The following is a 25059-nucleotide window of genomic DNA, read 5'->3' as shown; positions in this document are numbered from 1 at the left end:
GGAAGAAAGAAAGAAAGAAAGAAAGACCCAAGCGGCTGAAAGACACTGGTGACAGAGTTCCACATAAGCTAGTGACCATGACCCGGGCAGCAAGAACCCCACGATTTACAGGCATCCCAAGCTTACAGGTCATTCCTACAGGGAGACCCTGGCTGATGTGTCTGCTGTCGATTATATCATAAAGACACCAGACTTGTAGGGTCATACGATGGGCAGCTTCATGCAATTTTGGCATTTAATTTTCATTATTTCATTAAGCAACCTGTGTGATAAGAATGATGTGGGAGACCAAAAAGAAGAAGGTTCTAGTCTAGTGCTGTCTAGTAGAGATGTAACGTGAGCCACAAATGCAAGTCATGTGTGTAGTTTTAAATTTTGTGCTATATTAAATAAATATAAATTTTCTGTTATGTTAAAAACAGTTTTTTAAAAAGGTGCAATGACTTTAATATTTTATTAACTCAATATCCAATATCTTATCATCTTTACACACAACCAATATAAAAAATACTGATGAGATATTTTATGTTTCCTTTTGTATAAATGTTTGAAATTGGTGGTTTTTTACACAGCACATCTTTTTGCTGTTATTATTTATTTTTATTTTTTTAAATTTTATTATTTTATTTTTTTAAATTTACATCCAAATTCGTTAGCATATAGTGAAACAATGATTTCAGGAGTAGATCCTTTAATGTCCCTTACCCATGTAGCCCATCCCTCTTCCCACAACCCCTCCCGTAACCCTCAGTTTGTTCTTCATATTTATGAGTCTCTTTTTGTCCCCCCTCCCTGTTTTTATATTATTTTTGCTTCCCTTCCTTTATGTTCATCTGTTTTGTCTCTTAAAGTCTTCATATGAGTGAAGTCATAGGATTTTTGTCTTTCTCTGACTGACTCATTTCACTTAGCATAATACCCTCCAGTCCTATCCACATTGTTGGCAAGATTTCATTCTTTTCGATTGCCGAGGAATACTCCATTGTATATATACACCACATCTTTATCCATTCATCCATCGATGGACATTTGGGCCCTTTCCATACTTTGGCTGTTGTGGATAGCGCTGCTATAAACACGGGGGTGCACGTGTCCCTTCGAAACAGCACCCCTGGATCCCGTGGACAAATGAGTAATATTAGCCATCGATTAGATAAGCAAACTAGATAGGTTTGTCTAGGACTGACTGACAAAGTCTTGTCCACCTAAAGAAAATCTAAGTCATGTAAGGGTGCACGAGGCCTTGTCCACAGCCACGTCTGAGGTTACCAGCTCCATCGCGCCAGCGCTGCCTGTCCGTTTTCTGTCCTGACCCATTTCCTCTTCCAGTTTTCTGAGGCACTGGCTGAATCCTTCCAGCAAAGTAATTTGAGGTGAGGTGTTTAAATGTGGCTAACGTGTTGGTCATCACAACCCACAGACAGGCCTCCCCCAGAAAGAGCAGGGGAGGCCTTTAAAAATCCTGTCGGGGCACCTGGGTGGCTCAGTTGGTTGCCTGTCTCTTGGTCTCCGCTCAGGTCATAGGCTTACGGTTCGTGAGTTTGCGCCCCATGTCGGGCTCCGAGGCGGGGAGCCTGCTCGGGATTCTGTGTCTTCCTCCCTCTACCCCTCCCCATGTCACGCACATTGTCTCTCTCTCTCTCTCAAAATAAATAAACATTAAAAAAAAATAAAAATAGGGGCGCCTGGGTGGCTCAGTTGGTTAAGCGTCCGGCTTCGGCTCAGGTCATGATCTCACGGTTCATGAGTTCGAGCCCTGCATTGGGCTCTGGGCTGCCAGCTCAGACCCTGGAGCCTGCTTCGGATTCTGTGTCTCCCTCTGCCCCTCCCCCCTCGTGCTCTGTCTCTCTGTCTCTCAAAAATAAAGAAACATTGGAAATATATAAATAAATAAAATAAATAGTAAAAAATATAAAAAATAAAACATCCTGTCATCCTGTAAGCAGATAACTTGTGAGACCCCTTTCTCTGGGACCTGCAAACGCTACTCGGGAGGCAATCTTGGGAAATTTGGCAAAGAACAGGGGGACCAGAAAATGACACTGAAAGGAGGTGTGGGCACCAGCTTCTTGCTGTGCCCAAGCTTGGGAACACACACCTGGAGCAGGGTGTTTGGACCAGGCTCTGTGCACTGCGCTCCAACGCTCTCTGGGAGACCTGGCCTCCCTGCCTTTGCTCCGCGAGGTTGGACATTCTTTTCTGTCCTTCTCTCCGAAGCTCCAGGGAATTAGCTCCTCCCCGCAAGCTGGTGATCTTCCTTTTTTTCTTTTTTTAAAACTTTTTTTAACATTTGTTTATTTTGAGAGAAAAAGAATGTGTGTGCATGCAGGAGAGACGCAGAGAGAGGGAGACCTAGAACCCCAGGCAGGCTCTGTGCTGACAACACAGAGCCCGATGCAGGATTCGAACCTATGAACCGTGAGATCGTGACCTGAGCCGAAACGGAGTCTGACGTCTCGTAGACTGAGTCACCCAGGCGTCCCTAGCTGATGATCTTCCAATTAAGGGGGCAGAGAAAGAGAAGAGCCAGGCCCTGCCCTCCCAGGGAGAAAGCATGTGCGGCCCATGGCCCGACCCAAAGGTTTCTGAGTCTGGCTAACGGATGAGGAGCTCTGGGCCTTCTCCAGTCTAGAGAAGCTCTCACACTGGCTGGGAAGGGCAGACTCACCCTCAGGGTAGTTGGGACTGTAAGCTGGATGTGGGGGCTTATCCTCAGGGAGGCGGAGGTCAGAGGTCAGCCAGGCTGCAGTCATCAGGGAAGGAATACCCAAGGATGTGGTTTAGGTAGTCCCCGAGACCGTGCTTATCTGTGAGTGTCAGAGGGAAAACTGAGCGAGAAAGCGCCGTGCAAATGGGAAAAGGAGTCATTATTCCCCGACACGTGCACACCTCCTTTTAGGCAGAGCTGAAATCTATCTCAGCCTGCCCCAGCTAGCAGACGCCTGGGCTAGAGGACGCGGGTGGCATGGGCGCACGGTCCTGGCCTGACCCACTCCCAGCCCTCTTAGACACAGCCCCTCGAGCCCCCCATCCAGACAGCTCCTCACTCTCCCCAAGGGCTAGCTAAGGACATGAAGGACTCTGAGAAGCCTGTCTGACCCAGCTTCCTCTGGGCCTGGGGCTCTGGGCTCTCCAGACACAGCCAATTGTGACCAAGCCATCTCAAGTCCAACCACGGCACATTTATTGCCATGAATCACACCCTAGCTCACCCAGGAGGGACCATTTTCGGGGCTCGAGGGCTGGCCTTGGAGCAGGACTGCCCTGCCCCCCGAGCTGGACTGGGCCCCTGGAGTTCGTGGCCTGGAGTCCACGGCCCCATACCCAGCCACTCGGCTCCGGTCGAGATCGTCTGGGGGCCTGGACCTCAGTCATTCCGTGGGTCTGTGTCCCCTGCTCTGCCCGGCACAGGTGTGTGGGAGAGAATGTCGGAGTCCAGTTTCAGCATCGTGGAATCGAGAACCGTGTTCCTCACCGCGTCCCCAGTCCCACCTTCGGGTGCCACTTCCTTGGCGAGCAGTTCCTCAGCCATGTTCCTGAAGAAGCCATTGAAGAACAAGTCACGAGTTGCATCTTTAGGGGCTAAGAAAAGCAGTAGTAACTAGAGGCAGCAGTGGCCACGCCTGGCTCTGCGATCCCGAGAGGTGGGGCTTTCCCACACCTGCAAGTCCCCGGCCAACCTTTGTCATGCGCCCTCAGGGACCCTCACCTCCAGGACCAGGCCTGTTCCATCTCCCAACCCTGCCCAGACCCTTCACACTCCTGCGTCTTTGGGGCTCATCTCTCGCATTTACTGAGCACCTGCCACGGGCCAGACTCTGCACCAAGTGCTTTATGTGGACTTAGTCTTACCAAGAGCCCGATGAGAGAGAAAGGCTAGGCCTCACGTCTTTCTTTACCTCTCTGTGCCTCAGTTTCCTCCTCTGTAAAATGGGGCACAGTGAGAGGACCTATCTTGCATGCGGCTGTTGTTAGACAAAGTATGAAAAGGCACGTGTGGAACAGGACTTGACACATGGTAAGCGTTCAATAAAGGTTAGCTGTTTTTATTACTCTGGTATCATTCCATTTTGCAAATGAAAAAGCTGAGTCTCAGAGGTATTAGGTAACTCCCCTGGGCACATGCTAGGATGTGGCAGCAGAGACAGAAATCCAGGCCCTCTGGCTCCAGAGGCTGTTTCTTAGCTCCCCTTGCTGCTTTGCATTTCCCCCTCTCTACAAGAGCCATCAGCCCAGAGCCTGACGTGGGGCTCGAACTCACGGGCCGCGAGATTGTGACCTGGCTGAAGTCGGACGCTTAACCGACTGCGCCACCCAGGCGCCCCTCCAGAGGCTGTTTCTTAGCTCCCCTTGCTGCTTTGCATTTCCCCCTCTCTACAAGGGGACAAACTCCTATTCATCCTTCAAAGCCCTACTCCAATGTCACTTCTTCTGTGACGCCTGCCTCAACTCCCCAAGCTGAAGGTCCTCCCTCCTGGGCCGTCTATAGGTCCTGTGCATCCCTCCCTCAGGGCCCATTAAGTGAAGACTTTCTCCCCATAAAATATTGCTTGAGGCTGGGGACCTCTTACCTCCGGCCTAGCACAGATGGTGCCAATAAGAGTTTGAGGAGGGAGGGAGACGGGGAAGAGGGCAGAGGATGGCCAGAGACAGCCACCCTGTGATATGAGCACAGGGCACTGGAGGACATCAGCCAGCCTCTGCCCCTCACTGGTGCTCAGGTCCCCTCAGGTCCAGGGAGAGAGCGATGGGCCGTATCGGCCCAAACCCCAGGAGACACGGTCCTGCTAGTCATGAGACCAGACGAGACCAGAGGCCAGAAGTGCCCCTGGAGCAATCAGGAAGGAGCCCAATTCCCAAACGGGGCCCTGGGCTGCTGCAGCCTTGGAGTCAGAGTCACGAATCAAGACTGGGTCCTCCTTGAGAACCTGAGAGTTCAGACCGGAAATCAGAGGTACTCAGAGAGCTGGTGGCCAGCCAGTCCCTCTGCCATGGGAGGGAGGGAGCCCAGGGCATCTCCACGGACAGCACCCAGTCCGGACAGGCAGCCAGAGGGGAAGGGAGAGGGGAAGACCTGGCCCGGGGTTGGTCAGGAGAGCCAAGAGGGCGGGAGCTGGCAGAGGCCAGGCTGCACGGAGGGGGTCGCGGCAGCATCCGGGAGAGCTGGGCAGACTTCTGTAGACACAGAGTGGCCCTTGTGTCACAGGCCCATCTGGCAAACAGGCAGGGATAGACGGTGCCAAAGGCCAGAGCCCACGGGCCACACACACCTACCTTGTCTGTAGGGGGTAGTGCCCCAGGATGTCAGGGAGAGGCTGGTCCTGCGTTTCTGGCAACAGGGAGCAGAAGAACAAGGCCAGGATGGGGAGGAGGGTGAGTCTCTGGCTGATGATCATCAGGGACGAGATGGCTCCGGCTGCCCAGGCCAGGGACACCAGCCCCAGACCTGTCGCCCTGGAAGGGGAGGTGAGAGCCCGTCTGGGAGGCCTCCTGGGCCCAGAGGCTGGCTGGAGGTGGGGCGGAAACAGCAGCTCCCCAAAACCTCACACTCTCCAGTCTCCAGCCCATCCCGACTCCCCGGACACCCTTGCACAGCACTGGGCTCCCCCCTGATTCAGGGCAAGCGGTAATTTCTTCTGGGCCTACTTTTTGGAGCAGGAGACCCACCCGGCAGCGTGCGGGCCCGCGGGGAGAAGCCAGGGTGGTGGCGTTGGGTGGGGGGGCAGGACGCCGCCACCCTCACCATGGCTCCACGCTGCGGGGTGGAGCCTCAGGGCAGGGCTGTCACATCTCGGGCCCGCTGTGCAAGGCGGAGACTGCAGTCAGACTGCCCGCCGCTGCCATTCGCTGTCTGGCCTCCACCTGATGCTGTGGTCTGAGATCGGGCTAATGATGGAGTCTGGGGGATTTTCTGGAGGGTCAACGGGGTGACCCAGGGAAACCACTCATCACATGCCTGTCACCGGGTGCACGGCCGTTCTCACGGAGGTCTCAGTCTCCATCCCGCGTGCCCTCGCCATGCCCCCCAGGGGCCCTGCCCGCCAGGCCACCTACCTGAGGACCGTGGGCAGGAGCTCAGCGGTGTAGATGAAGAACACGGTGACCGAGGCCGCCAGGCTGAACTCTCCAAGCGCGACCATCAAGACCATTATGGATTTCAGCTCTATGGCCAGACAACGGGGCCACCTGAGTCTGGGGCCGTCTTCCCCTGGGGACGAGGGTTGGGGGCCGCCCATCTGCTCTCCCTCCATCCCTCTTCAAGGCATCTGAACAGTCCTCCCCCACCACCTGGTGGTCAGCTGGTCAGCAGACTCAGGCTGGGCCAGGCCAGTATATCCGCGGTGAGATTGCTCCTCCCCTCTGCCTCTCAGTCCCCACACCTCTGCCTCCCGGCTCACTCCCTTCTTCCACATCCTCACCTGAGGCCGCTTCCCCTACTTCTCGACCTGCTCAGGGCCCTCCCGCCTCCCCGGCCATCTTCTGCAAGGTAGACCAAGCAGGGAGGGGTGCACAGGGGCCGGGAAGGGTTCGGGCCGTAGAGCCCCAACTCTTAAGACATTCCAGGATTCCCGACTCTGGGCAGCCAGATGTGCGCATTGAGGAAGGAAGAGAAGATCCCAGAAAGGCCCTTCCTCAGCCTTGGGGAGGTCCGGGGGCAGGAGGGAGCTGGAAGCTTCCAGCTCTCCCTCTACCAGCTTCTGCTGGGCCCTGCCCGCACCCCGCTCCCCACTCTGGCCCCAGTTTTGCTTGGCTTTGGGATGAAACCAGAGATATGGTTCATCTATTGGGGATTCCTAGTTTCCCTCACACATGTGAGAGTCTTAAACGTTTCTGTTTGACTCAGTGTAGGCCCACTTTTTACAAAAACCACCAAGCCATAGGAATTTAAGAATGCCTTGGTTTCCCCATTTTGTTTTAGCCAGTCAACGCTGCCAGCATCCGAAAGGGGAAGGGTCTCAGGCAAGATGTGCGCAACGCTAACCCCCAGAGAGCAGGAGGGCTCCCCCTGGAGGCAGATCTTGGACAAGCTCCCCCACCCTGACCCCTGCAGCTGAGGGGGCTCTTGCGGTTAGCAATTCTAATGGAGTGAACCCTGACATCTTAACACCCACATCCCCAGCCCTGCCACTCTCCAGCCCCGTGACCTGGGGCATATTCATCGTCTAAGGGCTCTCTGAATTTTTTTTAAAATAATTTATTGTCAAACTGGTTTCCATACAACACCCAATGCTCATCCCAACAGGTGCCCTCCTCAATGCCCATCACCCACTTTCCCCTCCCCCCACCCCCCATCCACCCTCAGTTTGTTCCCAGTATTTAAGAGTCTCTTGTGGTTTCCCTCCTTCCCTCTCTGTAACTTTTTCCCCCCTTCCCCTCCCCCACGATCTTCTAAGTTTCCCAGGATCCACATATGTGCGAAAACATATGGTATCTGTCTTTCTCTGCCTGACTTATTTCACTTAGCATAACACTCTCCAGTTCCATCCACGTTGCTACAAATGGCTGGATTTCATTCCTTCTCATTGCCAAGTAGTATTCCATTGTATATATAAACCACAACTTCTTTACCCATTCATCAGTTGGTGGACATTTAGGCTCTTTCCATCATTTGGCTATTGTTGAAAGTGCCGCTATAAACATTGGGGTACAAGTGCCCCCGTGCCGCAGCACTCCTGTATCCCTTGGGTAAATTCCTAGCAGTGCTGTTGCTGGGTTATAGGGTAGATCTATTTTGAATTTTTTGAGGAGCCTCCACACTGTTTTCCAGAGGCTCTTTGAAATTTTGAAAATACTGCCACCCCTGCCCCCCGCCTCCATTTCCTTGTCTGGTTCTGAGCTGAAGGGTACTGCGCCTTCCTGGGAAGGAGAGGCCTCCATGCAAGAATGTTCTGGAGAGTTTAGCCCGCTGTTACATGCAGTTTTCAGTGGGCAGGTCATTTTTTTCCTGGTGGAGTCACAGATAAAAGGCGTTTCCCAATCAGAGGCTGCAGATGAGAGGCAGGGCGGGGGGTGCCAGTTGAAGGCCTATTTGTGTGCCTCCGTTCATATGCAACCATCAGAGCTGACCGGAAGAAGGCCACCTACTCTCCTACACAAGGATGGGTCCTGGGACAGCACTCCCTCCTCTCCCAGGTTTCTGAGAGCTTCCAGCACCCGGTCTCGGAGTTCTCCTTCGGGGAGGGCAGTGCTCCAGTGACTGGCACCAGCTTAGGAGGGTAGGTGAGCTGTGGGGGCAGGAGGCTGGCTCCCCGGGGTGTCTTGTTGGCTGGGCAGGGCAGGAGGAAGGGGTCTGAGGAAGCAGGAAGGCTGGGGGCTGCCGAGGGGAGGGTGAGCCGTACCTGGGGGGAGGATAAGGATAAGCAGGCACATCAGGGTGCCTTGGAAGAGGCTCAACCAGGCTCCACTTCCTCCCGATCTGCTCGAGGAGAAAGATGCAGCACAGCCGGGCGGGCACCTCCGTGAGGCCAGGAATCACTTGTCTGAAGTGGATGTTCATGGCAAAATCCTTCAACTTGAAGCACAGCGTAAAATAGCTGTAACTGACAGTAAACCTGAAATGAAGCCAGGAGAGAGACATTCAGAGAGAGAGAGGGGGATACAGACAGGCCAGGAATAAAGACAGAGGCAGAGGAGCGCCCGGGTGGCTCGGTCGGTTAAGAGTCTGGCGTGATCGCGGCTCGGGCCACGATCTCACAGTCCGTGAGACCAAGCCCCGCGTAGGGCTCTGTGCTGACAGCGTGGAGCCTGCTTGGGATTCTCTACCCCCGCCCCTCCCTGCCCCTCCCCTGCTTGAGAGCTCTCTGTCTCACAAATAGGTCAGTGAACTTAACAACAACAAAGACAGAGGCGGAGTCGAGCCGGGCGGGACGGGCTGGGAGAGAGAAACAGAGCACAGAGCTCTGGACCCATAGGCCAGCTTCCCGCCTGCAGCCCGCTTATGCCCCCTTCCCTCTCCAGAGCCCCCGACACGCCCTGCTTGCAGTCCCTGCCAGCCGGTCCCAACTACTCACCACACACAGCCCATCACCAGGGTCACCTTTCGGAGGTGCCTATTGTTATAGAAGTCCAGGACAGACGCCTTAGTCACCTTCTTTCTGGGCAGCTGGAGCTACAGGACAAGCAGGACCACCAGGGGCAAGGCCGAGACCCCGGCTTGCTCCCCACCCCCACAGGGCCTCAAGGCCCTCCTGCCCCCCACCCCTGTCCCGCACAGTCCCAGCTTGGCCTCCGGCCCTCCACTGGCAGGGCTCGATTTCGCTGTCTCCGTTCTCCTCAAACAGTGGACCGGGGACACCCTGTGGGCAGAGGTCCCACCTGAAAGGATGAGAAAGGAAAAGGCCCTTCCTGCAGCCCCTGTCCTGGCCCCGCTCCGGGCCCGAGGCCTCTTACCTCGTCCAGCAGACTTGGGGGAATGGTCTTCTTGTTCACGCCAGCCGCGTGGCACAGCATCTGCCTCGCTTCCTCCAACTTCCCGTTCATCAACAGCCACCGTGGGGACTCCGGCAGGATCCTGCACGTACCACCCGCTCTTACCCATCCTTGCGAGATGCCCTGAGACCTCCAACGTGAGGCGACGTGGGTGTCGGAGGACTTGAAAGAGACCATCAACCTCGGGCGCCCCTGCCCCTTTCTGGAAGTCGGCCCTTCCCCTGCCCCGGCCACACACGGCCCCCCTACTGCCCAGTGTCACCCCAGACACAGGCTGCCTCTGCCCTCCAGCGTCTTCCCCCTCGCCTACCTCTACAAACTCCCTACCTTCCGATCTCAGGCGTCAGCCCCGCCTGCCCAGGCACACTGAGGGCACTGTCCCCCACGCCCACAGCCTCTATTAGAGCCCCGCTCTCCTGGATGGCATTTCCCTGCTCCCTCTCTGTCTCCTAACAGCTTGCAGAATATGGAGGGCAGGACCCCAGGGCCCAGCCCCTGCTTGAGTGAGTAGAGGTCCTCCCTGTCCCACCTCCTCCCTCGCCACATTGCCCACTGCCTTTGACCTCTGCATAACTCTGGTCCCTCAGTTCTTCCCGATCCTCCCGGGCTGTCAGAATCTCCAAGGACGAACATTTATTAGGTGCCCTGGATTGTGCCTGATGCCCTTACATATATATATATATCATCCGGTTTAATCCCTGCCCAGTCCTGGACCTAGTTTGATTATCCCCTTTTTATTCCCAGCCTCGAGGGGTAAGGACTCGCCCAAGGTCACAGAGGCAGAGTTAGTATGGACGTCAGTGCCCTGATTGGGCATTCTTTACAAACCATGCCATCACTCCCTGCAGATTCTCGCGTCACCCTCCTCTCGAGGCCCTAGCCTGAATTCCACAGCCAGCAGTGTATACATGTGCCCATGACACTGGAGGCAGCTGCATTCTTATTAAAATTTTTTAATGTCTATTCATTTCTGAGAGAAAGAGAGAGCACAAGCGGGAGAGGAGCAGAGACAGAGAGAGGGAGAGGGAGACACAGAACCCGAAGCGGGCTCCAGGCTCTGAGCTGTCAGCACAGAGCCCGACGCGGGGCTCGAACTCACGAACTGTGAGACGGTGACCTGAGGGGGAGCTCCCCCTCAGGAAGGAAGTCGGTGGGAGCCATCCACGATGGCAGGGCGGGGGCTGGGGGTGGTGAGAGTCATTTTGACGAAGTGGACCCTGCTGTCTTGAAGTCACCCCACGTGCTAGGGTGAGGGGACCCCTGCAGAGAGAGCCCGGGGAGTGACCTGCCAGGGACAGGGTGCTGAGAGATCACAAAGACAGTGCCTAGAGCATGAGAAGACACGCGTGAGCCCCTGAGGCACCTGCAGTTGAACATCTGCCCTACAGAGGACAATGACCATGAATACAGCCCCTGTTGTACACTTATCTCTTTCCTCGCATGGCCCCTCTCCTGCCTAGGATCTAGAAGATCACCGAGCAGGTAGACCGAGGAGAAAGGGCAAAGGTCAGAATACTAGCCTGAGCCGGCTAGCCACCGGGGAGAAGCTGCGAACTAGACGTGAGATCAAGTTTTAAACTGGACTGGACTGGATTTTTTTCATGCCCGAAAGTGCGTCTGAATGATCAAAATGAGACTTTTTTCTTAGAACTAAGACTGACCGTAAAGAGATGGAACCTGCCCAAGATAATGTCACGAGTCAGCGAAGGAACAGCTGACAGGGCGGGTCTGAAGAAAAATGGACCCCATTCAATGAGCCATCTGTTCACAGAATGTAGAACTAGGGAGGCAGCTACCAGAAGAAAGAGCTGAGAGTCCAGCGTCATGGCATCTGGGGAAGGAACTGGGGGGCTGAGGGGAGCTGAAATTGCCGACTTACTCTTCCCCACAGACCTTTTGGTTGTTACGTAGTCGTTAACCACACGCATCCATCGCAGTAGTGACATTTCGAAGAAATGTTTCAAGGTCAAGCCGTGAAGCACCATTTCCTAGTTACATGACAGAGTCACGCCATCTGGCATCAGCTGGGTCCCCACGGACACTTGGGCATCCCGGTGACTGCCAAAGACGGTCTCCAGCACCTGCCGAATTTGGAAGGTCTCCAAGCCACCTACCCGGCCTCACTCTTAACTGGTAACTCCTCTCACCATCCATGTTGGGTATGGCGCAGTGGGTAAAACGCAGAGGCTCCGGGGCCACACAGGCTGAGTCAAATCCCAAACCGCCACTTGGTAGCTATGTGGCCTAGGGCAAGTTACTTCCATTCTCTGAAGCCTCGGTTCTCCCCTCCCCGCCCCCCGCCCCCCACCGTCTTCAGCGCCCAAGAGACTCACACCCATCTTTCAGGGTCGTAAAGATTAAATGTGATGATTCCAAGGTGAGACCTGATCCTTCCTTCATAGTGAACTGCCTGGCCCTTAACCAGGTGATTTCAGTCTCTTCCTCTTCTATCTGCCTTCTCTTCCCTCCCTCCCCAATCACTTGTCCCTTCCTAGCTTCAGTCCCTCGGGTTCCTGTCTGTGACGCCCCACAAGTCAGCACATCACATACCCTCCCTGACTCTGTCTTTGCTGTCCAACCACGTTATCACTTTGCCCCTGCCCGCCGCAGCCCAGCGCCGTGGAAGAGTCACCTCGTGGAAGGCTCCATTTTTCAGCTTCTCTTCAGTCCCTCAACCCCCTGCCACTTCACTAAGGCTACTCCAGGCCACCAAGGCCAGTAGACTCTTCCCCAGCATCACCTTTCTTGCCTTCAACCTTGACCATGCCCTTGTCCTGAGCTCCTGCCTCTCAACACTTCGCCTTCTGATTTCTCTGCTTCTCTGACATCTCTTTGAGGGTCTCCTCTGATGGGGGTTAAGGCTAGGGTTCCAGACGCTCGGCCCTGGGCTCTTTCTCATTATTACATCCACATCCCATCCACTTTCTTCAAGGGAAAATCCCACCCACTCCACCCCTTCAAGGACCCCCCCGAAACCCTCAACTTCCAGCCCGTCAGACCCGTCGCTGCGCGTGCCCTGTTTGCTCACCAGATATAGAAGATGAGGGGGAACACGGGTGCGCCACCCACCAGAAACAGCAGCCGCCAGTGAGGAAGGCTGTTGGCAAGCCCTGTCAGGAACACGAGTCCCACAGAGAAAAAGCAGTGTTCCAGGATGATGGCATGGGACCGGTGCTCAGCCACTAGCCACTCAGTGGCTGTGCGGAGGCCGAGAGGACAAAATCATGGTCAGCTCAGTGTCCCCAGGGCTACCCCTGTACCCAGACTTCTGAGATGCCCCAGCCCTGCTCTGGACAGTTCAGCCTGGGTGAACGTTCTTCTGCCCTAGGTGGACATACTAGACAGCTTCCGGTCCTTTCTCAGCCTGACTGCTCCCTCTGAACACATCCTGCCTGACCCCATGTGTCTCTCTCAGAGATGGCCCATTTCTGGGTACAAGTCCTCACACGTGGTCTGACACACAGTGAGGCGAGGAATCTGTGTCCTTGTGTTTGTTTTTAGTGCCTCGGGGCTTCGGCCACCCCGGCCTCGGGCCCTGGGGAGAATCTAGCTCCTTTTGATCCGCTCCAATGAGAGGAGGTCTCTGGCCGGGGACCCCTGAGCTCACTGGGCCACAGCAGCTGTAAGCTCGATGAGCATATGGGCACTTAGGGCTTTCGCATTCCACAGGCCAGGGATGAAATCCCAGCTCCTTCCTGTAACTGTTGTGTGGCCCTGAGCAAGTTGGTTACCCTCCTGAGGCTCAAGTATCCTTCTCAGTTAAAGGGATAATAGCGCCTACTGAACAGGGTGCTGTCATGACACGCTGAGACAGTATGTAACGGGGTTAGCAGCTCGCCTGGTCCTTCCGAAGGGCTCAATAAACGTAAGCCAGGTAGGGGGGATGCGAGAGAGGTAAGGGGGGTAATGCGTGCGGTACGAGGGGCCTAGGGTGGAGGATGAGTCTGGAAGGGCGGTCTGCGGACATTGGCCCGCATCGCCACAGGCAGCTGGGAAGAACCTCTTCCCTCCACGGCCAGCCTGGATTGGGCCTCAACTCTACTCGTCCTGCAGGGTCCCTAAGTACCCGCCAGCCCCGCCCCACCCCACGATCGCCCCGCCCCACGATCGCCCCGCCCTTCGGCCGGCCCCGCCCCTCCAGGCCCCGCCCTCTGCTCCCCACCCGCCCCGCCCCTCACAAACACCTGCACGGCCGGGGCTCACCTAAAGACATGCTGCTGATGGTGTAGCCCACCAAGGCCTGGGACACGCCGAAGCGGAAGAACAGGTACTGGTGAAAGGTGTTGACGAAGGCTGTCCCGAAGCCGAAGATGATCAGCCCCAGCAGCGACATCAGGATGGTGGGGTAGCGGCCCAGCCTGCGGGCGGCCGAAGGGAGGCTGCGCCTAGCCTAGCGCGAGGGCCTCCCTGGCTCGCCCAGCACGACACCCAGGGCCAGGCCTTGAGTGCTCCTACCCTCTCCTTCCCCAGCTCGAGACTCTAGCTCTGAATGCACTCACTTGTCACTCATGAGTCCGAAGATGAGGGACCCGGTCAGGACGCCCGCGGCGAACATGGTCTGCATGCTTTCCGAGTTCTGCTCCTTGCCACACACCAAGTCAAACTGGGGGGGTTATACAGGATTGGCTACAGGGCTCCACCCAGGGCCAGCCTTCTGGGTCTAGAGACTACACCCCTCTACCCCGCCCCCAACCCCCAGGTGGGCCTTTAGGCAGAAGAGGCCTGGGTCAGGGACAGGCAACCCGGCCTGCAGCAGCGTGCCTCAGGTGTCACCTCTGCATTCTACCCGGCACCTGGCAGACTCTGGGAGTGAGGCCTGGAGAGAGGGGACCAGAGGCCCAGGCCGAAATGGGGAAGAGGCCGAGAGGGAACTGAGCAAAGACGGAATCACTGAAGACCCTTTCCCAAGTACAGATATCAGGCCTCAGTCTAGAGATTCCAGTTGGGCAGGTCTGTGCGGTGAAGGGCCCAGCTTGCAGCTCGGGCTGAGCAACCCTGTAGGAGGCGCCCGATGAAAGCTGCTTCTTCCCCGGGGTTCTCTATCTTGTGTGAGTTCAGAGGGCAGGGCCTCGACTACAGAAGCAGCTCCCTGGACAGATGGCAAGGCCTGCCGACCGACATTTGCCTCTGCACCCAAATCCACTCCAGCTTCCCGGCGAAGGCAGCCGAAGCCAGGGCTGGACAACAGGACCCTAAGGTTCTGCCCTCGCTCTGCCTCTGCAGGGTGACCTCGGGCCAATCACTTCCCCTCCCCGGGCCTCAGTTTCCCCACCTGCTCAATGAGGGTGAGGGCACATCTCTGGGCCTGTGGGGTAGCTAGAGACAACTCGGGAGAAGGCACACCTCATTGACCAGTGATCGCTTCTTGGCGTCAGGGTAGATCCACCCATCTTGGCATGACTCTGTGTGGTTGAGGCCAAACTGGATGATAGAATCCAGGTCCCAGGCTACGGGCAAGTACATGAGGCACGTCTGGAAACTTCCATTGGGTTCTCGGGGCAGGGTCAGGTTCATCTGCTCAGCCTCTGTGAGGTTGCGGCCCACTGCTAGGATCCAGCTGGTATTACAATAGGGCTTCTGGGCTGTGAACACGAAGACGTCGGCAGAGATAAAGAAGGCCAACAGGATGTTGGGGATGAAGGTGAGGACCACCAGTCTCCGCTGGAATGTGCCGAACTCCCCCACCGCATCCAGGACGTGGGCAAACTTGTCATCCTGGTTGGCTTCTGTGGCCTTCAGTCTGCGTAACAGCATTTCCAGAGACCAGGAATTGGAGTGCTCTTGTGCCTCGCGCTCGTTCAAGTTCTTGGAAGGGTGGTGGGATCTGTGTTTTACCTTGCAGTTGCTTTCTCCTGACATCTGTTCCAAGAAAGGACGCCACTCAGGGACTGCTGCTACCACTTCCCAGACACGAGAGACTGGTCAGAAATGGGCCTCTATGTCTTGCAATAGTTTGGATTTGGCCTTGATGTTCTCTGTAGCTCCCTCCTTGGCTTATGAAGTTTCTCAGTCAACATCATTTGTCCCCCATGAGCCCCACCCACCCCTGATTTTCAGTACACTGAGGGTTTTTTAAACATTTGAGAAAGTGTCACTTCTGTTGTCATGAGTAAGTTCTGAGAAGCTTTGGTCTCCCACAGCTTTCCCAGAACTGAAACTTTGTTGACACACACAGGGAGGCACTGACAGTCTTGCAAAAGTAGGAGAGGTCTCCAGGGACAGTTCCTTCAAAAACAAACAAACAAACAAACAAACAAACAACACCCCCTCCCCGCACTCCCCTCCCCCCCCCCATATCTGGACCAAGAGTTGCCAGGAAACTGAGGCCAAGGTAGGTGGCTGGAAGCCTTGACCACAGAGACAGGGAGCCAAGCCTGGCCACCAGCAACATAGAGCCAAACTGGAGAGGCAGGTAAGGGGAAGGCAGTGCGGGGCAGGGGCAGGGGGGTGGGTAGCAATTCTGACTGTAAGGAGATTTATTACCTTGGAACAGCAGCGAGGTGGGAAACGATGCTTAAAACTGTGTTGAGCTGAAATCCTCAGTGGAGCTGAAAGAGCTCCTGGGTTGGGCACCAGCAGAAGCAGAAAGAAGCCTTCTCTGTTAAGCCTGCACAGATTACAATCAAGCAAAGAGTTCAAAAAGAAAGATTACGAAAGTCGTGAGAAGGCAATCCATTCTGCGAGTCAACTGAAACAACAGCCCCTGGCTGCAGGTGTCGGAACGGTCAGTTACACAGTATAGAGCCACTGTCGTACGCAGTTTTCGAAGCAATGAAAGTCGTAATTACAGGGTGGACCCACGACAAGAATTGACAAAAAGCAGACATTTTCGGAGGGCAGACGCTGAGCTTCTAAATGAAACAGAAACACTAAACGGAAGACTGCTGAGTCAGATTTGATGCAAAGAATTAGGGAACCGGAACATATAGCCAAAATGTGAAACAGAGGCCCAAAGACTCAAGAGATACAAGGTTTCCCATGCATGGAGACATAGAGAAGCAAAATCTCAAGAGAGAAAAGCAATGCATTTTCTAAAACTTGGAAAACATGAATCCATAGTCTCAGGAAATAGTACGTCCCAAGCAGGATCAATAAAAAAGAAACCCACAGCTATGCACATTGCAATGAAGCTATAGAAGGCATCAGTGACAAAGGTCTTCGAAAACATCTAGAGAGAAGACATATCACTGACGAACGACCAGCGGTGGTAGCCTTCTGTTAAACAAACGTGGATAATCAACAAGGAAACCAGAAGAGAGTGAAAGTCTTTAGGAAAAAAGAAAATAATAGCCAAGCGTAAAATAAAGATAGGTATAGCTGGTCAAAAATTGAGGGAGCATTCATGTAAAAGACCTGATTTAATGGAGTTTCTAAAAAGTAAGGAGGAGGAAAACTATTTCAGGAGAATAGCCTCAGAAACAATGAGCAATCAAAAAAGGTAAACATGTAAGCCAATCCAAATATTGATTGTGTTAAATAATAAAGATCCTGTCCATTTGTGGAATTAAAAAAAAAAACATGACAACATGATGGGCAACAAGAAAATATGTCAGGAAGGGGACAATCAGAGCCAAAATATCCCTTTCTATTGTTTGGGATGTAGGACAGAGAAACCAAAAATTCAAATTTACATATGCATGATAAACTTTAAAGGACAACCACTCCAATGATATACCCAGAGAACAGTAGTGGGAAAAGGTGGATGAAAGGGGAAAACAAATACGAACCGTCAATCCAAAAGAAGTTAAGGAAAGAGGAAAAAAAAAACCAAAAGGGTGGCAATCATTGAGACTGGAAAATGAGACACAGTACATTGATTATCACTAGTTTAAAAAGAGATGGTTGGATTGAGCCTTTTAAAAGTCAAATTCATACGCTGTTTTTCCAGAGGGTGACCAGTATTTTCCAATTCTCCCAGAACACACCCAGTTCACGTCTGTTGTGCTGGTATAATGACTCATAGTGTCCCCTTAACCCCTCATAAAAGTTTTGATTTGTATGACAATTTGGTCACCCCGAGAGAAGGCACGTGTAAAGCATAAGCATGAAAGGTTGAGGGTAAGAGGATGGAAAAAGTTACATTAGGCAAACATTCATTTAAAAAAAGCTGATTTAGGGGCACCTGGGTGGTTCAGTTTATTGAGTGACTGACTCTTGGTTTTGGCTCAGGTCACGATCTCACGATTTGTGAGTTTCAGCCGCGCATCAGGCTCTGTGCTGAGTGTGAAGGCTGCTTAGGATTCTCTCTCTCTCTCTCTCTCTCTCTCTCTCTCCCCCTCCCTCTGCCTCCGTCTCCCATCTCTCTCTCTCCCCCCCCACCTCCGTCTCCCATTTGCACTCTCTCTCTCTCAAATAAAATGAAAGAAAGAAACAAAGAAAGCTGACTTAGCTACATTACTATCAGACAAAATAAAAAGATAACGCATCATTTGGAATAGAGGGATTCCTTATCTAAAGATAAAAGTTCAGTATACCACAAGCGTGAATTTTAAATATATATGAACCTAACAAATGTCTTCAAATATGGAAAGCAATAATCGGTATAACAGGAGAAATTGACAGCTCATCAATATCATGATGAGAAATTTCAATGCACCTTTTGTTTTGTAAGTTTATTTATTTATTTATTTGCTTATTTTGAGAGAGAGAGAGAGAGAGAGAGCACACGTGAGTGGGGGAGGGGGGCAGAAGGAGGAAGAAGACAGAATCCTAAGCAGTCTCCGTGTCAGTACAGAGCCCAACCCAGGGCTCGATCCCACAAAAGGTGAGATCATGACCCGAGCTGAAATCGAAAGTCGGATGCTAAGCCACTCAGGCACCCCTTCAAGGGGTCAAATATACAAAAACTTAGTAAAGATATAGATTGTTTGAATCACACAATTAATGAGATTTTTCTAATGGCCATTTGTGAAAGTCTACATCTAACCACTAGAGAATACCCGTTTTTCTCATGCCTCCTGGGAGCATTTGCAAAACTTTATCATGTACTAGGCAATAAAGCAAGCCTCAACAAATGTCAAACAATAGTCAAAAATTGTCTTCTGACTACCACAGAATTAAATTAGAAGTCACTAACAAACAGCTTAATGGCTTAATTTAGAATTCTTGTATATTTTTGGGGGTGCACGGGTGGCTCAGTCATTTGAGCATCTGACTCTTTTATTTTTAAAAATTTTTTTAAATGTTTATTTATTTTTGAGAGAGAGACAGAGACAGAGTGTGAGCGGGGAAGGGCCAGAGAGAGAGGGAAACACAGAATCAGAAGCAGGCTCCAGGCTCTGAGCTGTCAGCACAGAGCCCGACTCGGGGCTCAAACTCACAAACCTTGAGACCATGACCTGAGCCGAAGTCGGACACTTAACTGACTAACCACCCACGCGCCCCAAGCATCTGACTGTTGATTTCAGCTCAGCTCATGATCCCAGGGTGGTGGGATTGAGCCCCACACCAGGCTCTGAACTGGGGGCATGAAGCCTGCTTAAGATTTTCTCTCACTCTCCCTCGGCTTCTCCCTCGCTCATGCATGTGCTGGGGCATGCTCGCTCTCTCTCTCTCTCAAAAAATAAAAATAAAAAAATAAAAGAATTCTTGTATATTTTCCATACATTTGTAATACAGTTGTAGTTACTTGTCAGAATCTGCCTTCTATCCTGGGACTTCTTGGTCTCCTAAATGATTTTTTTTTTAATTTACGTATGTTAAGCTTCACTCTTTGCTCTTTAAAGTCCTATGGGTTTTGACAAATGCACAGGGTCATGTACCCACTATGACACCATAGAGTATCATGCCAAAATTTCACTGCCCTAAAAAAAATTCCCGTGTTCTACCTATTAAATCCCTTTCCCTCCTCTCACACCCCTGGCAACTACTGACCTTTTTACTGTATATCTTACCTTTCCAGAATGCCAGATAGCTGGAATCATAGAGTATATAGCTTTTCCAACTGGCTTCTGTCACTTAGCAATATGCACTTTAAGGGTAATCCATAAATTTTCATAGCTTGACAGCTCTTTTTTTTTTTTTAATTTTTTAATGTTTATTTTTGAGAGAGAGAGACAGAGCATGTGCGGGAGAAGGGCAGAGAAAGAGGGAGACACAGAATCCGGAGCAGGTTCCAGGCTCCCAGCTGTCAGCCCAGAACCTGACGCAGGGCTGGGGCTCGAACTCACAAGCCGGGAGATCATGACCTGAAGCAAAGTCAGATGCTTAACCGACTGAGCCACCCAGGTGCCCCATAGCTCTTTTTTTTTTTTTTTTTTTTTTTTTTTTTTTTAAATCACTGAGTTATATTCTGCTATATCTACTTACCACGGTTTGTTTCACCATTCACTTATTGAAGGACATCTTGGCGGTTCCAGTGTTTGGCAATTGTGAATAAAGCTGCTATAAATATTCGCATGCAGGTTTTTGTGTGAATACAGTTTTCAGATCGGTTGGGTAAATACCTAAGAACACGGGTCAGTGGCTGCACCAGTTTGCACTCCCACCAGCAAGGAACGAAAATGCTTGGGGCGCCTGGGTGGCTCAGTCGGTTAAGCCTCCGAGTTCAGCTCAGGTCACGATCTCACGGTCCGTGGGTTCGAGCCCCGCGTCGGGCTCTGGGCTGATGGCTCAGAGCCTGGAGCCTGCTTCCGATTCTGTGTCTCCCTCTCTCTCTGCCCCTCCCCTGTTCATGCTCTGTCTCTCTCTGTCTCAAAAATAAATAAACGTTAAAAAAAAAAAATTAAAAAAAAAAAAAAAAGAAAATGCTTGTTTGTCTCCATCCTTGCCAGAAATTGGTGTTGTCAGTGTTTCGGATTTTAGCCACTCTAATAGATGTGTAATGTTATCCCATTCTTTTCAACTGTGAGGGGCGCCTGGGTGGCTCAGTCGGTCTGACTTCAGCTCAGGTCACGATCTCATGGCTCCTGAATTCTAGCCCCGCGTCTGGCTCTGTGCTGACAGCTCGGAGCCAGGAGCCTGCTTCGGATTCTGTCTCCCCCTCTCTCTGCGCCTCTGCCTCTCAAAACTAAATAAACATTAATTCTTTTAAATGGTGGTTCCCTAATGACAAATAATGTGTATCTTTTCATGTTTATTTGCCCTCTGTATACCTTCTTTAGGGGATTATCACTTCCGATTTTTTGCTCATTTTTAAATTGGGGTATTTGTTTTCTTATTCTTGAGTTATGAATTTTTTGTATATTTTGGATACAAGCCTTTTTATTAGGTATGTGTTTTTGCAAATATCTCTTCCAGTCCGTGGCTTGCCTCTTTATTCTCTTAACAGCATCTTTTGTAGAGCCGAAGTTTTAAATTTTAATAAAGTCCAACTTACCAATTTTTTTTCTTTCATAGATTCTGTTTTCAGTATTGTATCTAAAAATTCATTGCCTGGGGCGCCTGGGTGGTGCAGTTGGTTAAGTGTCCGACTCTTGATTTCAGCTCAGGTTATGATCTCAGGGTTTGCGAGTTCGAGCCCCATGTTGGGCTCTGTGCTGACAGTGTGGGGCCTGCTTGGGATTCTCTCTCTCTCCTCTCTCCTCTCTCTCTGCCCCTACCCTACTTGCTCTCTCTCTCTCAAAATAAATAAACTTAAAAACCTTTTTTAAAAATCATTGCCGGGGCGCCTGGGTGGCGCAGTCGGTTAAGCGTCCGACTTCAGCCAGGTCACGATCTCGCGGTCCGTGAGTTCGAGCCCCGCGTCAGGCTCTGGGCTGATGGCTCGGAGCCTGGAGCCTGTTTCCGATTCTGTGTCTCCCTCTCTCTCTGCCCCTCCCCCGTTCATGCTCTGTCTCTCTCTGTCCCAAAAATAAATAAACGTTGAAAAAAAAAATTTAAAAAAAATAAAAAAAAATAAAAATAAAAATCATTGCCAAACCTAAGATCACCTAGATTTTCTTCTTCGTTTTCTTCTAGAAGATTTATAGTTTTGTGTTTTACATTTAGGCCTATGATCCACTGAGTTCATTTTTGTAAAGGGTGTAAAATCTATATTTAAAAGTTTTTGTTTTCTTTTCTTTTTTTTTTTTTTTTTTCTTGAGAGAGACAGAGACAGTGCGAGTGAGGGAGGGGCAGAGAAGGGGAGAGAGATTCCCAAGCAGGCTCTGCACTGTCAGCACAGAGCCTGATGTGGGGCTCAAACCTATGAAACTGTGAGATCGTGACCTGAGCCAAAATGGAGTTGGGGGGTGCCTGGGTGGCTCAGTTGGTTAAGCATCTGAATTCGGCTCAGGTCATGATCTCACGGATTGTGGGTTCGAGCCCCGCATCGGGCTCTGGGCTGATGGCTCAGAGCCTGGAGCCTGCTTCAGATTCTGTGTCTCCCTCTCTCTCTCTGCTCCTCCCCTGCTCATGCTTTGTCTCTTCCTCTCTCTCTCTCAAAAATAAATAAACATTAAAACAAAAAAAAATAATTGGACACTTAACTGACCGAGTCACCAGGCACCCCTAAAATCTATGTTTAGGTTAACATTTTTGCCTATGGACGTTCAATGTTTACAGTACATTCAATTATTACAAGAAAGATTACCCTTTCTCTACTGAATTGCCTTTGCTTCTTTGATCAGTTGATCGTATTTATGGGCTCTATTCTGTTCCATGGCTTTATGTGTCTATTCTATTGCCAATTCCATGCCATTTTGATTATGATGGCTTTACATAGTAAGCCTTGAAATCAGGTAGTGTGAGTCCTCCAACTTTGTTTTTCTTCACTATTGTGCTGAGCCTCCTAGGTCTTTTGCCTTTCCATCTGAACTTTAGAATCAGCTTGTTGATATCTGCAAAATAACTGGCTGTATTTTTTTTCTAAGATTTTATTATTAAGTAGGGGCACCTGGGTGGCTCAGTTGGCTGAGCGTCCAACTCTTGACTTGGGCTCAGGTCATGATCTCACAGTCATGGGATGGAGCCCTGCAGCTTGGAGCCTGCTTGGGATTCTCTGTCTCCATTACTCTCTGCCCCTCACATGTTCGTGCTTGCTCTCTCTCTCTCAAAATAAATAAACTTAAAAAAAAAAAAAGCTTTTATTTGGGGCGCCTGGGTAACTCAGTCGGTTGAGAGTCCGACTTCAGCTCAGGTCATGATCTTGTGGTTTTGTGAGTTCGAGCCCCACGTCGGGCTCTGTGCAGACAGTTCAGAGCCTGGAGCCTGCTTCGGATTCTGTGTCTCCCTCTCTCTCTGCCCCAATCCATTAGCATCCTGTCTCTGTCTCTCTCAAAAATAAATAAACATTAAAAAAATAATAATAATAAAAATAAATAAAAATTTAAAAAGATTTTATTTTTAAGTAATCTCTACACCCAATGCGGAGCTCGAACTTACAACCCCAAAGTCAAGAGTCACATGCTCCACTGACCATGCCTGCCAAGCACCCTTAACCTGCTGCATTTTTTGTTGTGATTTGTATTGAACCCTTAGGTCAAGTTGGGAAGAATTGACATCTTTTTTTTTTTTTAATGTAATTTTTTTTAAATGTTTATTTGTTTTTGAGACAGAGGGAGACAGAGCATGAGTAGGAGAGGGGCAGAGAGCAAAGGAGACACAGAATCTGAAACAGGTTCCAGGCTCTGAGCTGTCAGCACAGAGCTGGACCCGGGGCTCGAACCCACGAACCGTGAGATCATGACCTGGGCCCAAGTCAGACGCTCAACCGACTGAGCCACCCAGGCACCCCAGAAACTGACATCTTAATAACAATATTGGGTCTTCTAATCCATGAACATGGAATATCTAAATCTATATCTATATATATATTTTTAAATGTTTATTTATTTTTGAGAGAGTGCAAGTCGGGGAGGGGTAGAGAGAAGGTGGACAGAGGATCTAAAGCAAGCTCAGTGCTGACAGGATGACAGCAGCGAGGCTGATGTGGGGCTCGAACTTACGGACCACGAGCTCATGACCTGAGCTGAAGCTGGACGCTCAACCAACTGAGTCACCCAGGTGTGCTTATCTATATATTTTTTTAAGTCTTATAAATATATATATGATATATATGATTTAAAAAACATATATATATGATTTTAAAAACTTGCGAATACTTCACAAGTCAAAGATGTCATAATGGAAATTTTAAAACATTTACAAACGAGTCATAATGAGTGATAACATATTAAAACTTGTGGGTGGTATAAAAGACGGTCCTCTGTGGGATTTTCTATTGAAAATCGGAAGACTGAAAATAAACAAAATGCCCATCATAAAGAGAACAATAGAATAAATCCAAATAAGTAAAGGAAGGAGATAATACAGTTAAGACAGAGATAAATAGAAATAAAGAATATAATAAGAAATGGGGCACAATAAGAAATGGGGGTTAAGTGTCTGACTCTTGGTTTTGGCCCAGGTCATGATCTCACGGTTCTGTGGGTTCGAGCCCTCCATTGGGCTCCGTGTTGGCAGCATGGAGCTTGCTTGGGATTCTCTCTCTCTCTCTCTCTCTCTCTCTCTCTCTCTCTGTTTCTATCTCTGTCCCTCCCCCACTCATACTGTCTCTGTCTCTCTCAAAGTAAATAAATAAACTTAAAAAATACACATATATATAATAAGAGAATCAATAAAGTCCAAAATTGGTTCTTTAAGTAGATGAGTAAGTTAGACAATTAAATAAAAATTAAAAACCAGAAAGTACAATAGAGCTTTTACATATGAAAGAAAAAGGAATATAAAGGTACAGCAAGATTAAAAATACTAGCCAAATGCTAATATCAACTTTATGTCAATGAATTTGAAACTTCGATGAATTAAATTCCTAAAACAAAAGGAATCCAATGGACTCCAGAATACATAGAAAGGCTTACAAGTTCTACAATGATGGAAGAAATGAAAGCAGGAGTTAAGAATCTTTTCACAAAGAAAACACTAGACCTAAAATGTTTTTCAGGAGGTCTACCAAACATTTATGAAACAGATCATTCCAGTTTTTGTTTTTGTTTTTCTTTCAGGAACTAAGTAGAGAGATCATTCTAACTTCAGTAACAAAACTAGAAAACTACAGTACAACAGTGGAAATTTTAGATCCATTTCATTCATAAAAATAAATGTAAAAACTCTAAGTACAGTGTTAGTAAATCAAATTCGATAGTGTATAAATAGGGAAAATATACCATGATCAAGTGACTTTCAAATGAGGAATGCAAAGGGGCGCCTGGGTGGCTCAGTCAGTGAAGCATCTGACTTTGGCTCAGGTCACGATCTTATGGTTCATGGGTTTGAGCCCCACGTCGAGTTCTGTGCTGACAGTTCAGAGCCTGGAGCCTGCTTTGCATTCTGTGTCTCCTTCTCTCTCTATCCCTCCCCTGCTTGTGTCTGTCTCTGTCTCTCAAAAATAAATAAATGTAAAAAAAAAAAAAAAACAACTTAAACTGGGAATGCAAAGATGGTTTTACTATAGAAAATACATAAATACTTATACTTAATAGATTAAAAGAGAAAAGCCATATGATCATGTTTAGAGACACAGAAAATGCATTTGATAAAGTTCAATGCTAATTCATGATTTTTTAAAAAATCCTAGACAAAAATTGGATTTTTTTTAATCCAATAAAGAGAATCTACCCTCCTTCCCAAAAATATCCCAAAGGGGAAGCTTTAGAATTATTCCCTTTAAAAATTAAAGGGAAGGGGCGCCTGGGTGGCGCAGTCGGTTGA

The 25059-nt window shown here is 50.2% G+C and overlaps 1 protein-coding gene across 1 annotated transcript; it reads right to left on the bottom strand.

Moving 5' to 3' along the window:
* Nucleotides 1-2475: 2475 nt before the first annotated feature.
* Nucleotides 2476-15438, bottom strand: SLC22A14 (solute carrier family 22 member 14). Its single transcript, XM_030330131.1, is given in 11 exon segments — nucleotides 2476-3536; nucleotides 5275-5454; nucleotides 6055-6163; nucleotides 8340-8392; nucleotides 8394-8552; nucleotides 9012-9109; nucleotides 9391-9511; nucleotides 12458-12626; nucleotides 13633-13787; nucleotides 13929-14032; nucleotides 14773-15438. Coding segments are annotated over 11 exon segments (1833 nt in total). The 5' UTR covers nucleotides 15289-15438; the 3' UTR covers nucleotides 2476-3367.
* Between the last annotated feature and the right edge of the window lie 9621 nt (nucleotides 15439-25059).

This window comes from Lynx canadensis, chromosome C2 (assembly GCF_007474595.2).
Source record: "Lynx canadensis isolate LIC74 chromosome C2, mLynCan4.pri.v2, whole genome shotgun sequence".
NCBI lineage: Eukaryota > Metazoa > Chordata > Mammalia > Carnivora > Felidae > Lynx > Lynx canadensis.
Note: the sequence above shows the minus strand (reverse complement) of the source record. Positions and strands in the feature narration are given on the sequence as shown.